Source organism: Melanaphis sacchari, unplaced genomic scaffold (assembly GCF_002803265.2).
Source record: "Melanaphis sacchari strain LSU unplaced genomic scaffold, SCAv2.0 Contig28_pilon_pilon, whole genome shotgun sequence".
Taxonomy (NCBI): domain Eukaryota; kingdom Metazoa; phylum Arthropoda; class Insecta; order Hemiptera; family Aphididae; genus Melanaphis; species Melanaphis sacchari.
The window spans coordinates 1,016,497-1,034,315 of record NW_020271162.1 but is presented as its reverse complement, the minus strand read 5'-3'; the positions used below and the strand labels follow the sequence as shown (position 1 = coordinate 1,034,315).

At 24.7% G+C, this 17,819-nt stretch overlaps 1 protein-coding gene across 1 annotated transcript; it reads right to left on the bottom strand.

The window, feature by feature from the left end:
- Nucleotides 1–308: 308 nt before the first annotated feature.
- LOC112595641 (peroxisome biogenesis factor 1) lies at nt 309–16,463 on the bottom strand. Its single transcript, XM_025340924.1, has 19 exons — nt 16,243–16,463; nt 15,948–16,178; nt 14,337–14,451; nt 13,667–14,274; nt 13,276–13,607; nt 12,781–12,890; nt 12,615–12,722; nt 12,392–12,548; nt 12,050–12,215; nt 11,804–11,963; nt 11,562–11,737; nt 11,359–11,493; nt 11,223–11,287; nt 7,779–7,838; nt 7,499–7,685; nt 7,038–7,200; nt 4,711–4,736; nt 518–624; nt 309–422 (listed from the first exon to the last, which is right to left on the bottom strand). Exons 1-19 carry the CDS (start codon nt 16,351–16,353, stop codon nt 350–352), a joined length of 3,090 nt encoding a protein of 1,029 aa, XP_025196709.1. The 5' UTR covers nt 16,354–16,463; the 3' UTR covers nt 309–349.
- Nucleotides 16,464–17,819: the final 1,356 nt, after the last annotated feature.

The window sequence follows — 17,819 nt, the reverse complement described above, 5'->3', positions numbered from 1 at the left end:
TTATTTTTTAAATTTTCCTTAAAAAAGTCATCGGTGGACGATAAAATTAGTACACGTAAGGGCGGGCATTTTCCATTCGTATAAATCCGTCTCAGAATATGTAACTGATATAACTAAGTAGACGAGTAGTAGATAATGCTTCCATTAAACTAGTATGCAAATTTAAAATGTCATAATGTATGGTTAACAAGAGTTTCAAGGACTTACTGCACTAGGTATATGAATAGCGTGAGTTTAATGAGTAGAAAAAAAAATTAAACCAATCAGTGAACACATCAAAGTTTTTTATTTTATAAAACAAAATCACCTCCACGTAAAAAATATAAGGATACATATTAATATAAGATAATCAAGCGTATGTTGTTTTTTGTTTTCTTCTAGCACCTTCATCGTCTGTTTTTTTCCCGGAAAATACTTTGTGTCTAAAAAATAGTTTAAAGTAATTATTATGATAACAAAAGTAATAAGACGCGTTTTTAAACTAAGATAAATTCGGAACCATTATACGATTACTTACATCTCTGCATAACGGTCAATATCGGATTGGTGCAAAGATGGTTTAGTTGTTTTTAGGGCATCCTGAAAATCATCGTTTGTAATCGTTATCTGAGAGCCGACGTCAGGCTGTAAAAAATAAAATAATATGTTAAGTCCAACACTTAACGCAAAAGTACTCATTTATTTCCAGTGTGTGCAATTAAATAGGAGTAAGATATCATTACTATTAATGAAACATAGAATTCATATGAAAAAAATTATTTTGTATAAAAAAGCATATTTTATTAGCTGAATAATATTCAACACGTGTTAAAGAATATTTGAGAATATTTTTATTTTTGAAGATTTTACTATCGTAATATCGGCATAATGAACATATTTCACGTAGATATATCAGCATTTTGATAATATTGATTAATAAAAACAATATACGAGTTATTTTTATATCCTTCTGGGTTCTAATAAAAATTAATCACCAGATAATATTTTTTATCGACAGCGATATTACATTGATTATTTGGTTAGCTGTCACGACTATTTAATCGTTCGTGGCAGTGCATGTTGATATTTAAGTACGAAATATTATTGCTTACATATTGTATTTCCATTCGTTTTACTATTACACATAAATGCACCGAAAAATTTCTTTTTTTTTATGTATATTAATTGAACGATTATTTTACATTTTTAAGGATATAAACATCATATATCTGGTGGGTATTTTAAAAGGATATTAAGAAAAATTAAAATATATTACCTATTATATACATCATAAAAACATCATATTTTAAGGATTTTAAGGGAATAAAAATTTGACCTTTACCATGAAATATTACAATGTGCGTGATTTTCGGTGGTAATTAGATAACAAGTAATATAATGTAATAATATAAGAATGTTTATATACTCTGTCTAGTGAAAGAATATGTCATGTTCTAATAAATCAGTACTTATACGCATCTCCACGTTACATCCTGCCATGTGAAAGGTTTCGATTGCTGAGTATTACTCAGGGATGCACAAATCCTACGTTTTCTATTGCTGTCATAGTATATTAATAGAAACAATCATTATTTGTGTCAGAACCATAACATTGCAATTTGAAATTTTTTTGTGCACCTTAAAAATTGATAATTTAAATTTGAAAAAAAACATTTCAGAGTTCCCTGTGTTTAACATGCTTATAATACTAAAAATACAGCGTAATAGTAAAATAATGAGCAAATCGTATTTATGTTTGTAAAAAGAAAACAACGATTTTACAAACAGAACGTATGGATTCTCGACGTGATTAATAAAAAAAACTCACCAAAGACTCGGAAAAAACTACAAGGCGATTTTATTAAAAAAAATTTCTGATGAACATCGTGATTATTTAAACTCAAAAGTGATTGAATTTCGGTATTTTTAATCAATGTTTATTGAGCAAATATAAACAAAGTGATGCGCGTTAAAAGCACGTCGGTAACAAAGCGTGGCGCGCGCTCACATGCACACACACACAGATGGACAAGAACAGAACGAGATTATTTAATTGCTGCGGGACATTGGAAAGCCATTGAATTGGCGTCCCCCGCCGCATCGTCGATCCTTTTGAGGATCTGGCGTACCACACAGGGACAGGTTCGCGATAATGACTTCTTTACTTTCGTCAAGTATTGTTTGCGTTAGGTTTCGATTCTGGAAACGGAATATTGGTTTCGCAACTACAATACTACAGTCGGTCGTAGTGAGATAAATATATTTGTTTTTTTTTTTTTTTTTTTTTTTTATCATTATTATCGTTATTATTATTTATTTATTTTTTCTTTTAATGTAAATAATGAGAACTCCACCGATACACTTAAAAATAAACGGAAATAAACGATAGTGCAGGAGGATTAATAAATACGCATCGTATTCAAAAAAAAATAAACAACAATTTTATTCCAGTTCATCGCTAAAAGCGTAAAAGCAAACCATGTATATAATACCAAATACGTGATAAAAGTAAATTGGAGTTTTTTTTTTGATCCACGATCACGTGACTTTTAATATACGTAAGAATACAAGTGCAGTTGTTTAAAAGGTAAATCTGAAAAGTGTGTTTTTACTTTAGGTAGGTACTTATTAGAAAGGGTTAAAACGTGCGTTTTGTTTAAGTGACCGGCAACTAACCATCCACCATTATTTCAATGGTTGGCAATTTTTTGAAGGCAAAGCAAAATTAATTTTTTCTAGTTTCTTAATTAATAGTATGAAGCTACGAGTATGTAAATAAATAAAATATATAGGAAAAAACTACAGTCACATTGTAGAGTGTAAATTGCAGGATAAGGAATAGGTTATGTAGTAATGACGTTATGAGTAATACCCATTGTGTAAATGGAAGAATTCTATGATATATTTGATATCAAGCTAAATATTCGTAAACACAGCACTCAATATCATAATTTATTTTATAACTGTTTCTATTATAAAATAAATAATATCATTAATAAAAATGTGTCGGTTCATCGATTGAACATATTGAATATTTTCCAATAATAAAATTATATTTATAAATTTGTTTTTTATAATTTTTTTTATATTATATCATTATAATACCTCACTGGTGGGTGGATTTTTTTAGGGCGAGAGAATAGAGTTGTTATTACTTATTAACCATCGACATACACATGCGCGCCGCAAATGAATAATTCAAATAATAAAAAATAAGTATAAAGAAGACTCTCCACCCCCTATAGCACGCGCGTACACACGCACACACTCAGGGTTATCTTATTTTTATTTGCTTGCCGAATCCGAATTGGGGGAACGTTCACAGGGCGGCGACACATTTCTTTTATACACTGTTATTGTATATTATACTCTGTGTTCACGGATAATACCCTACTTGATTGCCTCATTTGTTTACTTGGTTTAATAATACAGATATATATTGCACATGCTACTATATATAAGCGAACCGCGCTCGACACCATTACGCTGATATCACCGACTTATAATACGATTATGTGTATAATTTAATAATATTACATTATTATCTTACGGGTGGAATGGTTCCAGCTCTCTGAACTTGTTCCTATGTGAATACTGTGGTCTACATAGGCAAAGTATTAAGTAAAACATAAATAAACTCGAAAAAAAGCACAGACTTGTATAATGCTGCATCAAGAAAACGATTTTTTAAAGCGATTAATCTGATTTTTTTTAAAACTGATGCTGACGTCAAAGTAATGAAACAATAAGATAAATAATAATTTTATTTAAAATAGGTATATATGTTACCTTTGTACTTATTATGTATTAAAAATATAAATATATTAAAATAACGCGTAGTTCTCAAAAGGAATATTGTAAAGAGTTATTTAAATAAGTGAAAAAAAAATGTTTAATTTAAATATATCTATCTCCAACACGACAATTAAAAACAAAACAAAAACTAAAAGTATGTATACACTAATACAAGCTTAACAAATCGAAGTGAAATAAAAAAAACTTAACGTTTATAAAACCATTAATTATAAAATTATTATTGATCAATGATCAATCATAATAAACGTTTGACGAGTGTATCTAATATAATACAATACTATATTAGCTAATAAAACATACCGTTCACTAGTTTATAAGCTATAGGGAGATAGTAGGTAGAATGGCATGTGATAACTACTTACAGTTTATAAATAATACATAAATTTGTTTTAAATTCAAAATATTCTATAAGTACTTTGAAGCTTCGGAATAAAATACCTTATTTAGAAAAGGTAAAGTAATTAACATAACTGTTTATTTTTATTGATGGAAAAGGATTCGTTATAAAAATTGTTTTACATTTAGTATTATTTTCATAATTTACGTTTTTAGAAAAGTTTATTAAAAAATGAAATATTGCATTAACGTATTGTGAGAGGACACTACATCTGAATTAGTTATTTCAGTCTTACAAGTGTGAAACATGGTAAATGGTATACATTCAGAAGTTCATATTTAAAAAAAATTAAAATATCGAATAAAATCGACGAATAAATACAGATAAAGATTTTAACGTTAAGTTAGAATATGGCCAATATAGGTTAAATTTAATTCACAATTATAATAAAGTAACAAAACAAAACGTGAACTGCAAACGTGCATTTAATTAATATGGTACGCACTTGTAAGACGGAGACAATAAATGTGGATGTAGTATAATCATTTTAATATATTTTAAATACTCGTAATACTCACATCAAAAGACGATGCACTATCTTGATCTGAAAAAAAATTATATTTAAGTCAATCATCAATAGTTTTACATTAAAAGGTTGGAGTTATAAATATTCAGATATCTATATTGTATTTATTTTTTTATTTTTAATAAAACAAAGAACATTTTTCAAGATGTCATTTTATTTTATACGTGTTTTCTTCGTCTTACGAACGTACAAAACCGCAAATTTTTGATGCAGTTCCAATTTTGTGTAATAAGTTATTACTAATAACCAATAAAGTTTAATATAAAAGTAAATTTATTTGTTATATCGTATAATTAAGGGAAAGGATACGGTTTATGTTGTGAGTTTTTTTAGTACTTTAATATGTTTTAATTTTTAAACAAGTTATGATTATTTTTAAATAATACATTTTTAGATACTTATATTTTACCGTAAAAATCTAACGATAAAGCAAATATAGTGTTTTTAATTTTAAGTTTAAAAATAAAAAATTGATTAAATTAAATTTAGTCTGTTAGGTACAATACAAAAACATTATAATTGATAAACAACGTTATAATTTATTATAATTTATAGCTAATGATAATAAATATATTTTGACAATAGTATATTGTATATTAAGCAAAAGATTGAAAATTGAGTATGAATGAAAAGAAACACAAACATCTATTGGCCTCTATTCTCCGGTAGTCCGATAAAAATATCTCTAAATATGTATTTTATGTAAAAGTTTTTTTTCTTGTGACAAGTCGAACATTTTCCTATTATTCATCGAATATGAAGGATACCATTAAAATACTAAAGAAAATGCCTCGTATCAGATTCCAGTGTCAAAAAAGTAAAATGACATTTGTTAGAACCCTCTTTTATACAAAATAATATATTGAATGGAAGCTGATAAATAGTGCAATGAAACGTATTCTACTGTCGTCTGTCAAACACTGCATAAAGTTATAACGATAGTCATAGTTTATTCAAATAGAATTAGAAATGTATAAAGGATTTAATTAAATTTCTCCTAAAACTTTAGTGTAATACAAATTACAATTGTATAGGTAGTTGATGAGACTTACAACATTAAAGTATCGAATAGATCAAATTAAATAAATAACAATAACAAAATATTAATAAAATTAACTATTGTTATTAATTGCTTACTTAATCTTATAGCCCGAGCGTTGATTTGAAATATATTATCATAGTAGTATTTTTTTTTTCTATTTAAAAATATAATAAATTGTTATAAATGATTGATTATTGTAATGATATAATATAATTAATATGAGTACAATATTGATTTAGAGCTTAATGTTTTATAAATAATAACCCATCCTTATAGCTTGAAAAAAATTTCAAATTTTAGCAAAAGTGAATAATTTGTCGGTTCTATATTTCGAATAAAAGTTTTTCTTTAGTTTTATGCAGCGCTATCTGTAGAACAAAAATCGAATATTTTTTTAAAAGTGTCATTTTTGAAATTTTCTAAATTAAATATAAATATCTACCATTTAAGGTCAAAAAAATAGAGTATTCTCCACTTACTAATACATTACTTACAGATGATAAATATTTTATATATTATAAAATTTTTCATTAAACAATTTGTGATAGTATGAAAGTGGCTAAAATTCTATTTATAAAAATTTCAATACTTGTATAATATGGTCATTAAATAACGAGAGGTTATACACTACAGTTTATACACATTTTATTTATAATATATTATAATATATTCATCATGTTTTGCTTGATAATTTAAATATTAAAAAAAATCAATGATATGATATTGATAATGTTCTAATCTTTAACTTTAATACCTAGGTAAATTTACTTTAATATTAAAGCCAATAATACATAATAATAATAGGTTCTATTAAATGCAAATTTTCTAAGTTGTATTTTGTAAAAATTATGTAGATAGAGGCAATGCATGCAGATGTGGTATTCTCTTAATTTATACATTTAAATTATAATCTAATATATTTTTGTGGTTATTAGCTTTGATATCTGTACCATAGTTTAAAATACTAGTACCTTAGTATATTATACCACGGTCTACACTTTATATTTTACTAAGATTAACTGTAAAACAAAAATTCTTTAAATATTTATATGTTAATTTTAAATTAAATTAAAAACAATGCATATTGATGTAACAAATGCATTAGAAATGAACAAATTAAGTTTTTATAAATATTTATAAATAATACATAGTAATAGATTTATAAATGTAGTAGAATCTGAACTGATAAAAAAATTCTTTGTATGATATATTTTTTATTACTAATTTCATTCTCTTATGTTATATACTTTTTATATCAATACATTTATTTTATGTACCTTTTAGTAATTTTTTTTCTGCAATTGAAAGTGTTGTATATAATAGTCCACTTAAATCTGCACCAGTATAGTTGCTTGTTTTAGTAGCAATAATATGTAAATCAACATCTGAAGACAAAGTGACTTTGTTACAAAGTACTTGTAATATTTCTTCTCTATCATCCTAGAAAAAATAAAATAAAGTATAATCTTATTCCATTATGGAAAAGATAAATAGTTTAACTTAAAGGGTATAATTAAAGTAAATAACTATCAAGTAATTATTATATTATCATAGAAATGTGTAAGAATAATAGTGAGCAAACAAAATTACATTTAGAAAAGATCTATTAAATGCATCTATTAAATGCAGATACACATTTTTAGTTTAACAATAATTTTCCATTAAAACATGAATTGCATGGTAATAAAATAGTCAGTTTTAGATATAAATCTATGTATGAAACATAAAATAATCTTACTATAGTTGGAATTGGACAATGTAATTTGACACCAATTCGACCAGGTCTTAACAGTGCTCGATCAACAAGATCTGGACGAGAAGTGGCTGCAATCACCCATACGCCTTCAAATGTGTCAACACCATCTAACTGGGTTAGGAATTGGTTAACCACTCTGTCAGTTACTCCCGTTTGACCTGAACCTCGACTACCAATTTCATTGCATAATAATTGTAAACAAAATAATAAATATATATGGAATAATTTACATTATTAATATATTATAATTAATAAAACTGACTTGGGTGCAATACTTTCAAACTCGTCAAAGAATATAATACATGGTTTTGCTTTTTGAGCTCTGTCAACATTATTACAGAATAAAAATTACATTAATTATAATCTAATAAAGGTAGTTAAATACTTATATAATAGATTGTTCAAGATACATACTTTAATTAGCATAAATTATCAATAAATAAAATTTATTTAATTTATTTGAGGTCAGTTAAATGGACCATATTCTTATTGTAAATAAATGTCAAAATATAGTTCATAATGATAAATATAAATATGTACATATAATAGTAAATATAAATTAATATTAATAATATTAATTCCTGTACAATAATCATCATAAGATATGTTTTGTTGAATTTAAATTTTTTATTTAGCTTATTGTTCCAAATTACACATTTCTTATAATTAAAGCGCGGATTTTTATGCACTTAAAATAAATATGTCATATAATATGCAGTAAAAATCATGAAAATATGCAGTCAAAATTATGAAAATATGCAAGAACTTTTTATTTATTTAAAATTTACAATAAAACTTATAATAATTAATTACTTAAATACTTAATAATAAAAAATTTAGGGAATTTTCTAAACTTAATTTATTTTTAAAATTTTATCATTATTAAAATGAATAATCATATGCATTTCAAGTTTTTCTTCTGTGAAGCTGTATCGTTTATCGGTTAACATATTTTTAAAGACTGAGAACGAACGTTTGACGTCAACTGAAGTTATTGGGGCATATTTAAAGCAACTTAGTATTGTCAGATCTTGATAAAGATCTTCAAGCTGAACGTTTTCGCTTAATAACACTGAATTAATTTTTCATAGAATTTTCAGACCTTTATTTTTATTGGAAAGCTCGTTTAATTATGTTGTAAGTGTTACACCTTTCAATCCAGAAATAGAATGCATTTTTTCTTTCATTTCGTCAATTATTGAAAAGCTTAGATGTAAAGTTATATTTCGAGTTTTCAGTTTTTTTTATGACTATCACTAAAAATGCCAAATGAGTAGATATAAATGTTAAATCATTCTACTTGTCAAAATATTATCTTATACATTTTTTTAAATGTTCGCTTCAATATGCAATCAATTTTGAATTTTGCCAAAATATGCAAAAATATGCAGAAATATGCAAAAAAAAATTTCACCATTAGCTTCAAATTATGATGATTCGTGGAGATAACTGACAAAAATCCAAAAATATTAAAAGGAAAAAAATATGCAATTGCATAGAAATCCGCGCTCTACTTATAATATATAAAAGACAATTTAATGAACAAAATTTATTATTTTAATTTTATTTTCTTTTATTATACATTTGATACAAAATTGAACATTTAAAATACATAAAAAAAATATAGATTATATATGCAGATCAGTCAATACTGCTGTTTAAAAGCCTAGTTATTTAATCAAGTTGAATAGTGATTATTAATACTAGTGATCAGTAGTGAACATGCAAACTAACTGTGCAAGTAGTTTTTGGTTATATATTTACACATACAGCTTATTATATTATATATTTTTCATGTTTTTTTTTTTTTTTTGAATTTGAGAAATATAAATTTTGGTTATCTGACAAAAATTAGCACATAATTAACTTTTGAGTTTATCTATTCAAATTTTATTAATACATCAAATGAATAGTATTTTGTTTACAAACTTATATACAAAATAATAAGTATAGTTGTGTACCTACAAATTAGTTTGTATTAGTTACTATTATTTTTTTATTACACATTCAATACCATTATTATAATTCTTCATTTCTTCAATATTTAAAAAATAATAATAATAATATTTATAAGCACATTTAGAAAAAAAAATTACAGTTTACATTTTACTGTACATAATATAGTTTCTTTGTTTATTTATAGTTTATATTGTATATAAAATATAGTGTACTATCGAGTCTCAATTAACTGCGATTGTCTACAGAACATCATGTACATAATCAAATGCAATTCACATAAAAACAAATAATAGGTAGAGCATTAGCTACGGTTTTAGAAAGTGATGAAGAAGAAAATAATGAGACACAATATGCAGCAAAGTATGTAAGCCATTAACATAGACATATTGATGGGATCATTCAATATCTAGAAGAATAAAGCAATGAAACTTCTGTGACAAAATATTGTTTAATTTCAATCGCCAGATGAAAAAAAAAAGTATTCAAACAAAAAAAAAAAAAAACAAAACTTGTTACCGACTTTTTTGTAAGAAAAATAGATAGGTAATATTAATAATAAATATTATATGATTTTTTAAATAAATATAGTATTTTAATTTAATTTTTCTTAAATATTTCATATATGGCATTACAAGATTTGATTATAATTTTTTAATGATATAATAATGTATTGAATTTTTGTTTCAATTTTAATTTAGTAAATTATTCACTGAATTTGCTTATCTGTGGATGCTGGGCCACCCTATTAGTATAATTTACAAAGTAAAGTTAAATAGCAAACAACGGCCAAACGCCAAAATATCAGATAAATTAGTTTATGTTAAATAATAAAATAGTTATTTTAATACATGAAAAAAAAAACCTAAAAAAACTTTCCTTTCAACTAAAATAAAAACATATCCATTAAAATAAATAACAATTATCGTATGTATTGTTATAGTAAAGTTTAGACATCTTCTATTTCTTACAAATTTAATTTTTTGTGGTTATTTTTAAAATAAACTGAAGAACATTGCACTTGACCATATTACTATTGTTATGAACCTCTAAATAATAATTTGTATACGATAAATAAATTAGCATCAGGAATAGTGTGTTGTACGTAGGCGAGATTGTGGAATCCGCTAACACATAGATTTTGGTATAACGCAGAACATATTCGTTCCAACACTTTACACAGGGCAGTCAGTCTATGTTTTTGATTTGAACTGTTACCATTTCATTTAGCTGTTAGTAATATAGCATAGTATCATAACACTATAATATACTATTGAAAAATTATGTACTTTTAAGATAAAAAAACAATACTAACAATATAAATTCAATATATTCCACATGTAAATATATGACCAAAAACTACTAATGCCATAATTCATGCATTAACTCTTGTCCTATAAATAGTATATTAAAACATACCATGAGTCTCTAAGTATTATAAGTATTGTATATAAGAGTAATCTCAAGTGTCAGGCTCTTGCACACAGGTAATAGGTGTATCTACCACGCTCTGAGAAGCTTAACTTTACTATTCCAACAACCATGTAAATCACATTTTGCCAAGATAATATAGGACGGCAATTTACTGGGATATATGGTTTGAACAAGCAAAATAAATAAATAAAAATGATTGCTGCTGAGGTTACGCTTATATGAAATATAATATAAATGTATACACGGGTGTTAATTCTTGAATTTTTACATTAAAACCCATCTAATAAGATATTATTTTAAAAATTGTATAATTTACCTTAGGAATACTTTTCTTACACTTTGTTCACTTTCACCAACATATTTAGAAAGTAATTCAGGACCCTAAAATATAATTAATAATTTGTTTTATATTATTGTTAAAAAATTATATTTAATCAAAAAAATGATATTACATTGACTGAAATAAAATTTAAGTTACTCTCTCCAGCAATCGCTTTTGCTAACAATGTTTTTCCTGTACCTGGCGCACCATATAATAGAACTCCTGACTGAAGTTTAAGTGGACATTTGCTAAATATATCAGAGTGCTAAAATAAAGTAAATAAACAAAATTATTACTATAAGATTATAATAGCAGATTATAATTTAGACTTACTAAAGATGGCCAAATAATTATTTCAGTAATTGATTGTTTCGCTTCCTTAAGACCACCCACTAATGAAAAATTGACATTTTTTTCTTTGAATAATTTTACATTATGTAATGAAAGTGGAACAGTTTTTTCAAAAATGTCAGTTAAAACAGTTTTATTCAATGTTTTATCACATCCACCTATTAAAATAAACAGATTCTTACAATAATATTAGATATTATCAAATAAAATAGTTATATGTTTACCCTTAAATATTTCAAATAAAACTTTATCACAGTAATCAATAATATCCTGAATTACATAATTATCCATTTTTTCACAAATAGTCATTAAAAAGTCATCATCCACACATTTATTAAATTGAATTTTACTTAAGCGTTTTGAAATAAATATTTTTTTACTTTCCTGTCAATTTCAGTAAATATTGTTTAATAGTTTAACCATATAGTTAAAATAACAATACCATTATTATATAAAAATTTAATTAATACCTTATCAATTATTGGTATATGTATAATAGTTTTAAAAACATGTTTCAACTGTTTAGAAAATAAATTTTCATTTTCTTGATTTAATGGTTTGGCAGTACAAACAACTCTGATACAATACTGGTTACTAGTGTATTTTTCAATCATTCTCATTAACAAATGAAGAGGTCTAAAATAATAAATTATTTATTAAATATGAATTTTATTTAATAAAACAACTTATTTCACAAAAATGTGGTATTGAGATGTTACAACTTTTAAAATTATACTTATCTAATTTCTATAAATAATTATGATTAACGTATTCATTAAAATATATATATAAATAAAAAAAATATATATTACTGCAGATAGATTTTAGACATATCAGCATGCTCATTAGGTTCAGAATTTAAATGACATAAATCATCAAAATCATCAATTATAATAATAGCTGGCTGATAATACAAACATTCTTGAAAATCACTATTAATTTGTTTTTGAACTGTTTCCCATAATTTACCTAAAATTTATTAAATAATTATTAGTGACTTATAAATAGTAATATTGGTTTAAAAGTAATAACAACCTGCTAAAAACCTCCCGTTAATCCAAATAATTTTTACAAAATACGGACACTTAGAAAGCTTGTTACAAAATAATTTAGCTGCTGATGTTTTTCCAGATGCAACCGCTCCTTAAATAAAAATTTTAAATTAATCTTACAGATAATTAATATTTTAATTTGAAATTACCTGTTATTAATAAATTATCAAATGCAAAAAATGTCTGTGGTAAAGCAGTGTAACATTGTAAACCAGGTTTCAAGCATAAAGATACAGCCTTATTCATTTCTTTAAAACATCTAAAAACAAATTGTTTATATTTTATTATTTTTCTTAGATATTAAAATCAAATTTAAGAATAATTAATTAATAAAATAAAATAATTTAAATGTTTCAATTAAATCCTCTTAATTGTATTCAACAAAAATGTTAACATTGTCTTTAAAATTGTAAGTTATGGAAATTCTAAAAATTCTAATATGTCTTATTATTAAATCACAAGACTATGTTTTAAATATAAAGCTATTAATAGCTTATACTTAAAATTTCAATAATGAAGAGTTTTAATTATCTTCTTATTATATAAATAGTTGCAGCAAAGTGTTTCTATTAAAATATTTTTAGTTTGTATCTAATTAAATAGTATTATAATTTTAATGTGTTTACTTGATTTTTGAAACATACTTTAATTCATAATATTCCGGCTTTGAAATATTAGATAACAAAATTTCAGTTGTCTTCTGAAGATTAGTGTTTTTTATGGAATTCACATGATTATTGTCATAGTTTTTATCAGTTTTACTTGTAAATGAGAGTATTCCAAAATTAAATTCATTAAGAAAGACAAAAGGAATATTCGATGGAGAAAATGTCACTAATACATCTATTGCTGATATTTTATTGTACACCACTCGTAATAAAGTTGAGTTATTTAAAATTAAAACTTCTCGAAGTGCGATTTCATCTTTTAATCTTTTTATTGTGCTTTCAATAAGTGTTTCTTCCTCAACTATTTTCTAAAATTAAAAATAATGAGTAATGATTAACTGTAACTTTAGTTAAGATTTAAACTTACTATGTTGTTTGAAGGGCAAATATGAATATTCTGAACATCACTAATTTCGTTTTCAATTCGGATTATCGGTTCTAAAATTACCTTCGAATTCATTTTTAAACCTAACATTTTGCTTAAGATATTGGTAACATAAATAGTTGGCCAAGTAATAACTTCCATTTTCTCAATACTATTCATAAATGGATCTAGTGGACATAAACGTATAATTATGAATGGATTATTAATTTTTGATTTATTTTCCGTGTCTTCTGTTTTGATTTTATCAAATTCATGAATGAGTGATATTCTAACAAAACTATTCCCGGTAGAATAAGCATCACTGTTTTTAAATATTATTGACATGTGTGCTTTAGAAATAAGAGCACAGTAATCATATATATAATCAGATCCTAACAATGTTTTTTCAACTAAAATAGTACGATAAATAAATTGATTGTGATGTTGTGTTATGGGAATACAGTAATTTTGATTTATCGCATCTGTTTGAACGCTATCATCTTTATTTTGATTGATATTAATATTTCTGTCTAAAATCCTTACATTAGGTTTTACAACTATTTCAGTCGATTCTTTTAATGATCCAACTTGTAAACCGTGTTCTAAATCATCTGAAAAAAAAATGTATGATATTATAAAAAAAAACTATGTTTATGAACTTTGAAAATATTACCTATACAAATTTTTAAATGTACAAACTTTGAAACCCATATCGGAAAAATTTGATTTTTATGAACTATTTGTAGTTGTTGTAAAATTTTATCTTGAAGCAAATCATTATTTAGCGTCTAAAAAATATATAGATTAATTTTATTTTAATATTCTATAACTTTAAAATAATTTATATATTAAACCATTTATTTTATAATATTAAATTAAATTATATAACTACACATACAGATATAACTTAATATTTTGAAAAATAACTCAAATGTATACATCACATTATAATAGTTATAATGCATTTTTAAAATTTTGAATTGCATCAAGTAAAGTAATTTTGTTTTATAAGGGTAATTGAATTAGATATGCAAATACTATTTAATGCTAAATTTAGTGATTCAACCATAAGGTGTTAGAGAATGGATCATATCTGAGTTATGATACTTAATGAAATAGTTTGTGCGAGTTAATGAACTTTTACTAAGATAGGAGAATCCTTAGACTTCCAAAATATTAAATAAAGGAGAAACTGTTGAAAATATTTATATTATTTTAATGAATAAATCAATTATAAGATGCTATAATCAAATGTGATATTTCTGTCTTGTTAAAATCAATATTATAATTTTTAAATGAAACATGAGATTTTTTAAATAATATTTTACATACACATAATTTAATTAAATATTAAAATATTGCAAAAAAATCAATGATACGATACAGATAATGTTCTTATCTTTAACTTTAAGAATTGATCATCTCAGCTAACACAAAATTTTTAATTGGTTTATATACACATTCAGTAGGTATGTATATAAATACAATATCCTCATAATTAGGGCTGGATTTTGTAGCAAATGTTTCTTTTGAGGGGAGTTTGATAGAAAGATATTTCTATACATAAATACATTTTAAATTTCTAATTTTAATGAAGTAAACTCTTTTTTGATTTTTTCCACAAAACCTGCTTTTTATTGCTTTTTCCCCTATTTGGTTTTTTTCTTGATTTTTAGATATCTTTTTTAAAAATTTGACTTATTTATGTGTATATTAAACTTAGACTATATTATTATTACCAGAAATTATAAAACCAGTGAAAAAAACAGTAAATAATGTATGACTGAAAAAATAACTATGGTTATTGTGCCGAAATAGTTTTAACTACAATTATCTATAGTTTTATTTACGACTCAGGGTAAGGGAAAATTATCTGAATTATACCTGCGTACTTTTATAGCACGTTCTTATACTTTAGTTGACTAGTAAATATTAACCGACAATCAATGAAATTTAGTGTTCTCTATAATCGTCAAAATTTCAAAAGTTAAAATTAAAATTAATAAATGCTTTTTTTAAGGATTTATTTTACTACAAAATCCGAGCCCTACTCATAATATTGTTATTATTTAAAAAAAAAAAAAAAAAAACATTATAGAATTTAAAACTTCAATTTTAGTTTTCTATACATACAACTTCAAAATGTATAGGTGGATACAGATGTTTTATCTGTCAATGAATATCATTAAAAATATTGTAATACATTTGATAATATTTGTATAATAATAAGTACAATTTCAAAAATTGGAAGTCAACAAGTTATTACAATTTGTCTAGTACTTACTAATAAATCCCAATCTTCATTAGTGACTGGGGTAACAAAGATTCGTTCTAATGGATAAATTTGATCAATTAATGAAATCAACACAAACTGAGATGCATTAAGTCCTGTTGTTGTAGATAACTCATAACTAATATTAAATGCATCAGCTCCATTTGAATTGCATGGAGTTTGACAATAGGAAGCAAAGAACTCTTGTTGCACTCCATCGATGGCTGTTACTTTAAGACAAACCTATTTTACAGCACAAATTTTCTGGATTAGTTTCTAAAGGAAATGTGTAAACAAAAAAATGTACTGTTTGTTTGTTTTGTTTCAGGACGTTGAGTTCACGAATCAACTTTGAAGATAAATGCACAAAACAATCTTCAACTGGTATAATTTTCACCCTCAACATCCGGTCTTTCATTTTACAAATTGTTTTACGTTTAATTATGCGTGTAAGTAGTAAAATGTATTGTACTTAATTAGATTAAAATGAAGTTTGTTTTTAATTTTGGATTATAAGATTCACATAATATGTATTGCATGTAAACAAGTAAGCAATAAACAATTTTGAATTTTCAAACATAAAATATATGATAAATATTAAATACTGATAATTTTAAGTTGATAACGAGTGGAGGTAGATTTAATGTATGACGGAGGTAAATATCAACAACGACTAATAATATTTTTTGAACCAATCTATGCCTCCGAGTGAAAAAGTTTTTATTATAAGGCTATTCTGAGTAATCTGACGGTTCTAACAAATATCGATAATTTTAATTTAAAAATAATGTTTGGGCTATAATATCGTAAAACACCAAAGATAACAAACGGTATGTTATTTCATAATTTCAACCAAAATTAAGGTAAGTTGATATCGATGTTTTGTCAACCATACATTTGTTTCAATAATGTGATTATACTTTTAAAAGTCGTTTTGAGTTAATTATTGAAACCAATCATCCAGTTTTTCAAATATTTTTCCACAAGTATTCATGTCGCCTTTGAAAGAAAGTACTTCTTATATTTAAAATGTGTGGAATTTTAAATGTTGATTATTTTACATTGAATTAAAAATTTTTAAAATGTAGCCTGATCGATCCTAAGTAGATAGACACATTAACAGTTTGAAGTATTTTTTTTCAGAAGTTATATCGCATTATTTGGTCCATCGGTCAAATTGACAAAAAGTACACACCTGTCACCTTTTAATAAAATAATTATATTATACGAGTAGATACAAATAAACATATAAGTACCTACTTAATATTGTTTACCTACCGTTTAAGCGCGCAAAGCTGTGATGATGACTTGGAAGTGTGTGAACGGAAGCGCTCATACATTTATTTTTCATAATCACAGACTCTAATGATCACTTATTATTATTATTAGTTATTATACTTGATATTGGTTGTGGTTTCTACCAAAATATTTTATGCCTATTGTACAAACACTACAATCAATCCAATTAATCGGGTAAGAGATTCTGTAAAGATATTTTACATTTGCGATAAATAGTTTACTTGAAAACGACTCTCGCTTTTTTTTTAAAACTCTTACATAGGTACTTCAATAATCAAAATTAAATTTTTGAATATTTAATGTTGATAATTTTCAAATTTTAATGAAGTATATAGAATAAAAAAAAAAGTAACGCGTTATTGAAATATGTGAGAACACTCCGTTATTTCTGTAACATTATAATAGTGCAGTTATACACACTAATAATTACTTAAATACTACGCACACATTTATTCAACCCATACACTCGCTAAATTAGAAAACTTTCTTTGTTAAAACGTTTTAACTAAATAAATACATGTGTATATATATATCAACTCCTTGCATAACACAAATAAATACCTACGGGCTATGATCAACAATAAT

Bases quoted from the DNA above. Each gene is read 5' to 3' on its own strand.
- LOC112595641 (XM_025340924.1), bottom strand. From the start codon at position 16,353: ATGAAAGACCGGATGTTGAGGGTGAAAATTATACCAGTTGAAGATTGT. The intron at 14,275-14,336 runs GTAATATTTTCA...TTTTTTTTTCAG, and splicing joins ACATTTAAAAATTTGTATAG to ATGATTTAGAACACGGTTTA. The intron at 423-517 runs GTAAGTAATCGT...ACTATTTTTTAG, and splicing joins ATTGACCGTTATGCAGAGAT to ACACAAAGTATTTTCCGGGA.